The sequence below is a fragment of the Diorhabda sublineata genome, chromosome 6 (genome assembly GCF_026230105.1).
Source record: "Diorhabda sublineata isolate icDioSubl1.1 chromosome 6, icDioSubl1.1, whole genome shotgun sequence".
Classification (NCBI taxonomy): domain Eukaryota; kingdom Metazoa; phylum Arthropoda; class Insecta; order Coleoptera; family Chrysomelidae; genus Diorhabda; species Diorhabda sublineata.
In genome coordinates, this window is record NC_079479.1 from 25347962 (window position 1) to 25360110 (window position 12149).

Below are 12149 nucleotides of genomic sequence, written 5' to 3' on the forward strand. Positions count from 1 at the left end.
ATTTTACAAAATAGGTCGATGATTAATCATTCTATCGAAATATGCGTCATTTCTAAGAAGCGTCGATTAAAAAATCCTTCATTTCCACAAATATAAATGATAACTCAAGGGAAAAAAATGTGTTTATAAAAACCCATGATATCTTGATAAACGTCAAGATATCATGGGTTCTTATAAACTGACTGAACCCGAATGCTTGGTCCATTTGATCAATTTAACTCTGATCCAAAGTCAGATCATGGTCAAGTTCAGATTCGAATATATTCAAATAAAATGAGAGGTATATCCTTGTATATATTGTTTCTTAGATACGTACTTTAATAATAATAAATCCTTTGCCGCATCCCGCATTTCGTATGACACTTTTCTATCTATCCACTCGTTTCCCTGGATAGCTTTGTCTTCTATTGTCTGTTCAATTCCTTCTTTCGAAGTCCTTGAGAGTCTTCCTCGTCTTCTTCTGTTCTGGGTTGATACATCAATCTTTTTTGGCCACATGTTCTGTTCCATCCTCATGGCATGTTTGTTCCAGACCAGTTGTCGTGTAAACTCTACTTGTTCTTCGTCGTATATCTTCAATCTCTTTATTCCAGGTCCTTGAGAGTCTTCGCGTCTTCTTTTATTCTGCGATTGATACAGCAATGCTTTCTTCGGCCACATGCTCTGTTCCATCCTCATGACATGTCCGTAAAAGAGCAGTTGTCGTGTAAACTCGAACTGTTCTTCGTTTATCTTCATTCCGTATATGCTATGTTCTGGATATCCTGTACGATCTTCTCAAGTAGTCCATTTCCACAGACTCTTTTCCGAGGAAATCCGTCAGTTGACTGCACACGCATCCATACGTAAAAATTTGCTCAACCATGACTTTGTATATTGTCGCTTTTGTCTTAAGGTTAATTTCTTCTAACTAAAGCAATGAGTTCAGAATTTGTGTAGCTTTTTTCCCTTATTGCACTCTATTTCTTATATCATATTTTTGTTGTTCCATCTTGCGAAATTATGCTTTCGAGGTATTCGAATTGTCTAGATCGCCTAACCCTATTTATTTGCAGTTTGTTTGTGTTTTCTCAGCATAAAATCTGTATCGTCCTCGTCGAAAGCTGTAGTAACTTCGTCTACAAATAATGGAGTTGTTAGACACTAGTCCTCTATCACAATTCTCATTCTTGCAATTTCAGTTCTCCAACTACTCAAAGCTTCCAAAATGTATATTTTAAATAATGCTGGCGATAAATTTCATCCTTTAGAACCTTTAGAATGCGAGAATGGTTTCGATATGGTACTTCCTAGCTTGACTACACTGTATATGTTCTGAATAGCTCCAATATAAATATTCCTGAGGACAGATTTTATCAATATATCAAACAATGTTTTCAACGGTATCGTGTCGTTGGCCTTTTGGACATCGAGAAATACGAAGTGAGTGGCTGAATTTCTGGCTTTACGTTTCTCTGTATTATCTATGAAAGTAATGTATTATCCGTTCTGTTTTTCTATTTCTATTTCTATTGAAGACACCTTTCAAGACTAGGTTAGTCTAGGTCCTCCAGTGCGATAAGTAGTCTTAGTGTTGAGAGGTGCAGTCTTGGTCTTCGCCTTGCTTCTAATCTTTTTTGGTAAAGTCACTTTTTCGTAGAATATAAGAAAAGAGAAAGAGAGAGAGAGAGAAAGAGAAATGCTTTATTATTAAAAAATTGTTACAATTTGTAGACATAATCAAACATAAAAATAACTAAATAAAGATACAAATAAAATTTCAATATACAGAAGAAAACTGATTGTGCATTTTTTTTTATTTGTAAAATATTGAGCCCTTACTAATTCTGAACGTGGAGTAGGTAGGTAGAGGAGTCGTGCTTCGCGTTCCTAAGCGGATAGACCTTTCTGAAATTGGAGAAGCGTGCTTACGAATTAGGCAAACGGAATCAAAAATGAATAAAGAAGGAAGATTCAGAATTTTTAATCCTTTAAAGAAATCCCTGCAGTGAGCCCTGCTGTTTAGTCCGAGTAAATAACTAACAGCTCTCTCTTGTAGTTTGAAGATTCGCTCAAATTGAGTCGCACCCCAGAAGGGAAGGGCATATCGGATATGCGACTCAATAAGGGCGTAATGAAATGTTAAGGAGGTGGATAAGTTCAGTTTTTTTGGAAACTGATTTCAGTGCAAAACAGGAAAAACATAATTTTATGAAGTTGAAGAAAGAAGTTTTACAAGTGAACCAAATTGAATGAAGTATACAGAAATATTATGAAAGGTTTCTAGAAATATGAAATGCATAAAATATGAAGCCAATGAAGTAAAGCTTTTAAGATATCCCAGAAAAAAATGAATCTATTGTAGTTAATTCGGGGGAACGTGGTGGCCATGCAAATGGACCTTTCCCATACATGCTATGTGATAATCCTCTAAACTAAAACTCCAAAACCCTCCCCACTACTTAAATGATGTAAAAAATCATCTAATAATCTGTTCCTAATAGATTGATTGGTCGGTAAACACCCTGTATATTAGTTATATTGAAGGTAATTTCATTTAGTTATCCTTCCAAGAATTTCAAACTGAAATGTCATAAAAGGTATAAATTTTGCAAATAAACTCATAAATATGGGAAAAACATGGTGTTTTAAACAAAATTTCGGTAATTTCAATGGGATTTTTGTCTATATTTATAATAGTAGCTTCAAAAAGGATAAAATACTAGTCAGGACTGGGCAATATAATTTCAAAATTTGTCTTGTTGTAAACTTTTTACTGTTACAGGTGATTTGGGTGGTGGAAATATTTAAAAATCGACCTTTTTATAATGTATTCTACTCCGAAACCCGGATTAGGATATCTTTTTCAGGCTAAAGAAACTATTGGAAACAAAACTACCATCTGCAATTTCCAATTAGAAAAGGATTTTGTTGCCATTGTTAAGTGTAGTTAGCCACCACATTACTTGAAAGTTTATTTTCAAAAACTTCCCAGAACATCATTGGACTCCAATATTCGAAATTTTTTCAAAACAAACGCTATAAGAAGATTACATAGAAATATTTCTATGAAAAGTTCATTGAGACCGAGATAGATCGAAATGTTTTGTTATTTTCAGATCAGATTGAAGATTTCATAATCTAAATTCCAAATATTGAGATGTCTGTCCTACTTGCATACCTGCGATGAAAATTACCGATAGAGAAGGAATATTAGAACATTGTTTTCATTAATTTATGCAGTTTTACGAAATGAATCACTAAATAAATCCTTTTGAAAATTACGTTTTCCTATTGAATAACCACGATTGTAATCTACTGCGACATTTCACAATTTGAAGTACGTTGCATTTATTCGATTTATTTTAGAATCACAATATATGAGATTTAAAGAAATGGTGATCCTCGAACACGAGGGTGTTGGTCCTATTATATTACAATTCTAGAAGTCCGCGAGCAATTGTAATCCCTTTGAAGCATTTATCGCATCCAAAAAGAAGTTGGACGACTTTTCTACCAACTTATCTCTGCGTCCAAAGTAAATTGGAATATTTTAAATTCGCTTTTCTATCTCTTCGGGGCGTCGGCCGCCTAAAGCATGCGAGACAATTTTAATACTCTATTATACGGGATGATACTGAAAAACATGAGTTGACAGTGACGAAATTGCTATTTTTTTATTTTATTATATTTTATTTAACGAATACTGTCGAGGTCAACTGCTTTCTATGATCCCTTCTTTATAATGGAAATCGCTGGGTTAACCATTTAACAAACAAAAATGATACTTTTCATAGAATAAATTTTTAATAAATGATTCACCCACTGAGTATTACTCCCTTCTTTTTATGTTTATTGAATATAACTTGTAAAGAACTACACAAACTGTCAATGATTTAAAATTGAAAATTTATGTTCGATATTAAATCAAAACGCTCCAGTTTTCTTTCAATAATATCAGTTACGATCGAAAAGGGTGATTTCTAAAACATGAAATATGTGATTTAAGGGTGCACGTGTAGTAGTGTTAACGTCATATTTCATATAAATGAAAAAAAGAAGAGGCAATTATACTGGTTGCAGCAGTTGGTTCGGTTTAATTCGATTTAAAGCAATCCTATTATACAGAGGGTATCGGTTTTCATATTTGAAATGAACCAAAGAAATTCAATAATGTTCAAAATGTCCTCGACAACTCCACGAAATAATAACTTAATGTAGTCAAAAACTAGTATTTGATAGAAATAGAGAAGTTAGTTGGGTTATTTGTGTTTTCGCTGAGGAAATGATTTATTTGGGTTAAGGGATTTCTTAGGTTTAGCCCTGACACAGGAAAGATTCCTCTACAAGGCTGTAATTGTGGTTAGTACATGATAGGGGGATGTGTGCGACAATAGACTGAAGGAAAAAAAAAACAAGAGAGAAAAATAAACAAATTCCCGACGGTTTGTATTCTTCTTTTCATGGTCAGATGTTCAGGACACGTTATGTTTTTTTGGGAGCTTAAATCTTAAATGTCGATTTCACTAAGAAAAGATGCACTGCAAGATACTGCGAATGAAGCAGATCATCTGACAGTAGGAGTAATGTGAACTAACGCTTTGTTTTGTTAAAAACCCCGTGACTTGTATATGTAATAAATTTTCAACGGTATAAAGGATGTCTTTTGGAGTAGATCTTGTATGGGTATGAAATGCGTAGAGTTGCCATTGAATGAAAAGCTTCATTCAAAAAATATTTTGGTAACTCTTTCCAAAGCAAATGGACCATAATGAATAACCAATCGGAACCTAAATGTGATTGCACAAAGATCGATGAATCTAAGGGAAGAGGACATTTAGATGAGGCGTTTACACCAGAGAAAATTGAGAAAGTGAGAAGGAAAATTGTGAAATTAAATCTAGCAAAGTAATAGACATCATAAATATTAAATCTTCCTGAAAACTTTCTCATGTTCCTTTTATTGATTTACTACCATCCTACTGTCGAGTAGTGTCTACTTTTTCTTCAATTTTATTAAATGTATCTACTATTATTACTTCATCTGTCTCCAGTTTATAATTTATAGATCCATCCATGACTAATATATAAAAAAGAGGACTAAAACTGTTAATTTGAGTAATTTCCATCACTATTCTAAACACTCCCAGTCTATTTGAACCTTTTTGTTTCCGTTTTCAAATATATCTTTTGTTATTTTCACTCGTCATACTATACCATATTTTTCTATCAAGTCGAATGCTTCTTTTGATTTGATAAATACAATATGTAAATATTCTTTTTGTTCTCTTTTAGTTTCTGTTAAACTATTACAACAACATAATAATAACTAGTGAAAAATATCCGAAGGAATTGGCGCTAGACAATATTTTTAATTCGGTAGCTAAATTGTTGAGACATAGTGTTTCCGCTTTGGTGGTGATTAAATCATTCGGTTAGTTAAACAAAACTCTTCTTCCAACATAAGAAGCCGTAGGCGAACGATGTTATTGGAAATATTGATTGATTATCACAACTTACTTTGTTTTTCACCCTTTGTATCGCCCAATTTCCAGAGGGGCACCGACCAAGGGATGGAACGTTCAGTCGTTCAACCGTGAAACTATACCATCACGTTCGTTTTCATGTATTCTTTGAAATAAAAATTCATTTGTAACATTGAAGGGTGAATTTTCAATAATATCAGTGGTAATCGAATAAAAAGTAAAATGTTATACTAAAATTTGTCAATTTCGTCATTATAGAACCGATGATATACAGAAACCAAATGTGAAAGTAGATGAGACTAAAAATAGAAAAACGAAGCTGTGGAATACTCAACAACAATAGATGTTATTGATTAGAAAGAAAAATAAACGAGAATAGAAAAGAATATATCTACTATTGGAAAATAATATGAAACATTAAATATTGTTGATGACATTCTACTCATTTCTAAATGAATTATCTTGGACAAATGACTTCTTTAGCGGAATAAAGTTTTTATTATACCTTAATAGCGTTTATTGAACATTCGTTCATTACCAAGTTTTAAATTGAATAAAAATCTAGAAAAAACAAATATCCGATTCATAAATTCATCATTTCCGATGAAATTGGAATGCTAGTTAACCTAAATTACTAAATTCAAACTTAATAATTTTATATATATATATATATAGGGATAACTGTCTTTATACATAAAGTCATTATTTCCAAGAATTAATTTAAAGGTTATTTACGACAATAGTACAGTAAAATATGATTTTGGTATTTTAACAAACACATTTTCATGATTATGAGTATTTTTACTTCTAAAACACATTTAAAAAACTTGTTTCACTTCACTTGGGATCATTCAAGATCTATGTACAACACTTGGGACATTTATAGATCATTTTAGAATACATTTGAGGTTCCTCTTGATCGTGTTATTATATTTGGGACTTTTATAGTTCATTCTAGGGCATATTTTAGGTCCTTATAGACCATTTTAGCTGACTTAGGATTATTATAGATCATTTTAGAACACTTGCAACCCTTATAGATCGTTCTAGAAAAAAATTTTTGTCCTTCTAAAATGTTTTAGTATAATTCGGGTGCTTCTAGATCAATTTAGGTGACTTGGGATCATTACAGAACATTTTAGAGCAATTGGAATACATATAGATCATTTTATGATATTTTTTAGGTCCGTTTAGATCGTGGTAGGACACTTGGAACCCGTATAGAACATTTTAGTACACTTTGGGTACTTTTAAAGGATTTGAGCAAACTTGAGATTGTTTTAAAAACATACGGTATATTCTATATTATTTTAGGACTCACTTGGGGTCCTTTTAGATCGGTATAGCACATTTAGAACCTTTGTAGATAATTCTAGATTATTTAATACACTTGTGGTCTCTTAATATGATTTTAGCATACTTGAGATCATTATAAATTTTTTTAGACATACCATCCCATTCTAGATCATTTTAAGATATATTTGGGGTCCCTCTGAATTGTGTTATTATATTTGATAGTTCATTCTAGGCCATTGTTTAGGTCCTTATAGATCATTTTAGCTGACTTAGGATTATTATAGATCATTTTAGAACACTTGCGACCCTCATAGATCGTTCTAGAAAACATTTTATGTCCTAAAATGCTTCAGTACAATTGTGGTGCTTCTAGATAATTTTAGGTGACTTGGAACCATTATAGATCACTTTAGGAGACTGGGGACCATTATAGATCATTTCAGACAACATTTAAAGTTTTTCTAGATCGTGGTAGCACATTTGGAACCCTTATAGATTATTCTAGAATAAATTTCAGATTCTTCTAGGACACATTTTATGTCCTTCTAGAATATTATAGTGTACTTGAGATGCTTCTAGATCACTTTAGGTGACTTTTAGATAATTATAGAACATTTTAGAGCACTTGGGATCCTTATAGATCATTTTATGATATATTTTAGATCGTGATAGGACATTTGGAACCCTTATAGATCATTTTAGGACACATTCTACATCCTCATAGATTGTTTTCGTAGACTTTGGGGAGATGATTTGAGCATACTTGGGATCATTAAAGATTGTTTCAAAAACATAAGGAGTATCCTAGATTATTTTAGGACACGCCTGGGGTCCTTTTAGATCGGTATAGCACATTTAGAACCTCTGTAGATCATTGTAGATTATTTGGAACACTTGTGGTCCTTTAATATGATTTTAGCACGCTTCAGATCATTATAATTTTTTGTAGAAATACGTGTCCCATTCTAAATCATTTAAAGATATATTTAAGGTCCTTCTCGATTGTTATAGTATACTTGAAACCCTTATAGATAGTTTTAAGAGCATTATGGGTCGTTCTAGAATATTTCATTCTCAGTCTAGATCATAGTTGATATTATTTTAGATCTTTTCAAAACACAATATACTTCTGGATTCTTTTGGAATATTTTTTATTACTTTATATTGTTCTATAAACATCATTTTAGGTCATTTCTAGGACAGTTTCTATAATATTCTACATCATTTTCTGAGCTTAATACGTTGATTTCTGTAGTTATGGAACATGGATTACGTTATTCTAGGACATCTAAGATCCTTCTAGATCGCTTAAGATTGTGTCGTACCGTTCTGGATCGTTTTGAAAACACTTCACATCATATATATTATATCGTTTTAGATTATTTTGGATTATTATGAAACATTCGAGATACTTTTATATCTTTTTAGGTACTATTTACTCAAATTTTCACAATTTTCTTTCCAAATTCTGGAAATTTCATTGATTGTGTATGTTTTTTACCAGCGATTTAAACCGTTTATGACTGACTAAAAACCACACCGTTAAAAGTTAAAATACTCTAAGAATTTTACGAAAAGGTACGTTCTAAGCTTAATCTTCCAGTGATCTGATAATAATCTATCGGAAGAGAATATGAACTATCTGAGGGACACTTTGGTATTGAAAATGTCTGACAGTCATTTTTTAACTTTCGTCATCCCCTTTTCGGTGGCAATATTCCTAAACATCCGGGTATTTTTTACATTTTTACCTATACTATAAACTGAACAAAATTCCAACTAGGTATATGATGAACAGCTTTTCTTAATCATTCAACGATTACTGAATACCGTGACAAATTTCAAACAATTATAATGTGTTCATAATTATTTTTGTCAAGGTTTCATTACATAAATAATTAAGTAATTACATAAAATTATTTTTTTTCAAAAAATATATTATCTTATGCAAAAAACAACGTATTATTTCTAAGCGTATTATGTCATCGTAATTAAAATTTAATCGTTCGTTTACCATATTCAAATTGGTAGCAAAGAATCATGAATAAAATAATTGTATGGTTTGTACGACTTTGAGTCGGATGTATGCTAAATAACGTCTAGGTTCTAATTTGTAAATGAATCCTGTTGATTGTCCTTAAATATTTGACATAGTTTTGAAGATCCAATAATAGTTTAACAAGTAAAAGATTTGTCTATGTGTACCTTAGCTTGTTACATGCCGGCTGTTTTCATTATTTTGATTTTTACCAATACGAGTACACCATTTAGTAAGATCCATTTGTTTACAACGTTTACGAATATTCTCAACTACAGTCTTCAGCTCTAAAGAAATCCAAAAAGTTCCTGTCCCTTGTTGATACTTATCGGAAACGTACTGACCAATCTATTAGAGAATCTATCAACCATTTTGCCAAAAAATCCAGAAATTAGAAACAATTTGACGGGATTTTATAAAAAAATTTATGTTTCCGAAACCATTTGAGATATCGATTTATTTTTCACATCGATTGAGAACATATTCATGTAAGTGTCTGTATATATTGAGTTCCTTCAGCGTCATGTTTGTGGGGAATATACAGGGTTAAAATTAGAGTAATTTTTTTTGGAAAATAGCACTATATAAATTTATAGTATCTACAATTGTGAAATGGCAACGTAATACAAGAAAATCGGAAGGACATTATTACTATGATTGAAAAAATACAGTAGCCCTTTCGTGATTATACAAATACAATACAAATTATTTAACATGGAGTTAGAAGTGATCAAACAAAAGTTCAAATTTCAAAGGAGAGATCCTTTGCACTGATCTTATAAAAAATTTTTTTCTGATCCTGATAAATTTCTGTAAAGAAATTTTTTGATACGAGGAGTTTAAAAAAGATATCAGTTGCTTGGAGAAAAATATTAGGCAGAAAATAAAGGACAGTATGTACATAAAAATTCATTTTTGATTATTGTCAATATTTTTCATTTTCACAATATTCTTTATAATACGATTCAATGGGAATAAACTATATTTTCTTGTGCTTCGAAAGCGATAAACGTCTCAGTTTGGAGAATCCCAAATATCTTGATTATGGCCACTGGGCATACCAGAACACAAATTATGACATTTTATATGAGTCCTTGATCAAATAGCCTATCGTTATATCCTGTTAATGACACCATTTTCGGTTTTATAGTTTATGAATTGTTTGGTCTTCTGCTCTTTATGTGAATTCCGTCTTTTATTAAACTGAATTACAGACAAAAAATTCTTAAAAATGAAGTATACTATCTGAAATTAGGCTCTCAAACATCATATAAACGATATATTATGGAATTTAATACGCTTTTTGCTTTTAATATTACATAAATTAAAATATAGTAGATAGTTCAAAAAATATATTTCCTGCCAAAAAACTGGACTCAACTCCAAAGTTAGCTACTTTGATTGATGTTCCAAATATACCTCCAGTTAAATTCTCCAAATGACTGTATTCAATCATTCAAATTATTTCTGAATTGTACTTCGCTGATCTTGAAGGCTATAGAGTATACAAATTGGCGACGAATAAGTACTCGAAGTAAGCGCCAGATGGAGATGCAAGCTAACCAAACCATTTCTCTACAAATATTTTATTTCGACGTTTCCAAATTCGATTCTGATGTTTTGAAAACAGCTGAGGTAATATGGTTCACTTTCTTGAATGCCATTCGCTGATCTTGAAGACTATTGGATAAATCAGGTCGACGACCATTACGTCCTCGAAGTTAATCCCAAACCTAACCAAATAGTTCTTCTGCAAATATGTTATTTCAACTTCTACACACTCGATTCTGATCATTAAGATATCGAAAGCTCGAACGTGCTCCACGATGTTTTGGAAGCAGTTGTGGTGATGTGGCAGGCTTTCTTGAAGATTTTAGTCTTCGTCGTATTGAGCTCTCATTACTCTCAAGGTTTGTGGAAGATGTTGAACAGATGTAGTTGCATTATTTGATCATCAAGATATCGAAAGCTGGAACGTGCTAGATGATGTCTTGGGAGCAGCTGGGGCGATGTGGTAGGCTTCCTTAAAGATCTAAGTCTTCGTCGTATTGTTCTCTCAAGATTCAATACTGCGCAAGGTTTGTGGAAGATGTTGAGCTGCTGTATTTCTACGAGTTGGTGAAGCATTCAAGACAACAAAGAAGAATTAACTCGCCTGTTGATGTTTACATAAACATATACCTATTTCAGACATCCTGAACTGTTGGTGATGCTATACCAAGGTATACTTAGTTCGGCTAACGTTCATTAAGGCTATAATACGAGCTACATTTGTGACAAATAAAAACAAGTTCCCATATTATATTTGGTTTGTACGCAAGCTGCATTAGTTTGATTTTTCGTATTTCGTTACGAGAAATCTCAGTTAATAACCGAGGGAGATTTTTTTTCATAAATTAATTCTAGATAAAGCACATTTCCAGCTCATTAATCATCGAAAGTACAATAAGTCGTTAGGGGAATTTTGCATGAAAAATACTTTTTTTGGACAAAGAATGGGCGACTGGCAATGATCCTCTCGTAATTCTGTAGCAAACACCTCACACAAAGAGTATTTAACAATACCACCCTAGCCAGGGCCCAGATCTTTGCTAGCTATAAGCGAATTTAGACTTTATCACATTTATATTAGTTCGGGAGCTGCGTGTAATGGCGAGTCGTCATCGTTTCACGATTTTTTTTTAATTCATATCATTATAATCGTCCGCAGATTTTCAATTTGTTGGTCCTAATATAGGAGCTGCTCCTTTGCAAGGCTGGGGCTGTGGTGGTTGCGTGGGGATTTGTTCTCCTAGCTGAAAGATAAAAAACTACGATCATTGACCAGGAGAGAACGAAAAGAGAGTTCTAGCAAGTAAACACGGCTCTTCTCGGTTTGGGTATTTTTTTATAAGCTTTTGTGGCTGTTATGTTTGTTTTTTGAAAAATTTAAATGAAGAGCGTGCGAGTACAGATGCGGTTGCATTATTCTCTATAGTCGGCCCTTTGGCTGGTGACCGGTTCACCAGGTTACAGGGAAACCGCAGAAAACCTACAACACATACGATTGACGAAGTGTGTGTAGTGGGTGTGTGTGGTAAGGTTTCATTTGATGGATATGGGGGAATTATCTAAGAAGTTAAGGTAGCTTTTAGGAGGAATAGGGGAGTATCCTCTTGGGTACATGTGTGTAACAGAATGTTCAAGACATATGAAGAATAATAGATATGCAACAAACAATATTCGAATAGAAATTTTGAGATTTGGAAGCGAAAAATTAAATGGAAAAACAAGGTATTAATAATACCAATACACAGAAAAGGTGCTGAGAAAAAATGCAATAACTACGGTGGAATTGCACTTTGAGATGT

The 12149-nt window shown here is 32.5% G+C and overlaps 1 protein-coding gene across 1 annotated transcript in view; it reads left to right on the top strand.

The window, feature by feature from the left end:
- The first annotated feature begins 4750 nt into the window (after positions 1 to 4750).
- The window catches only part of LOC130445862 (uncharacterized), a 52953-nt gene continuing 45554 nt past the window's right edge, over positions 4751 to 12149 (top strand). The window contains exons 1-2 of the mRNA XM_056781749.1: positions 4751 to 4852; positions 6650 to 6805. Coding sequence (XP_056637727.1) covers positions 4751 to 4852; positions 6650 to 6805 — 258 coding nt within the window. The remainder of the gene's footprint in view (positions 4853 to 6649; positions 6806 to 12149) is intronic.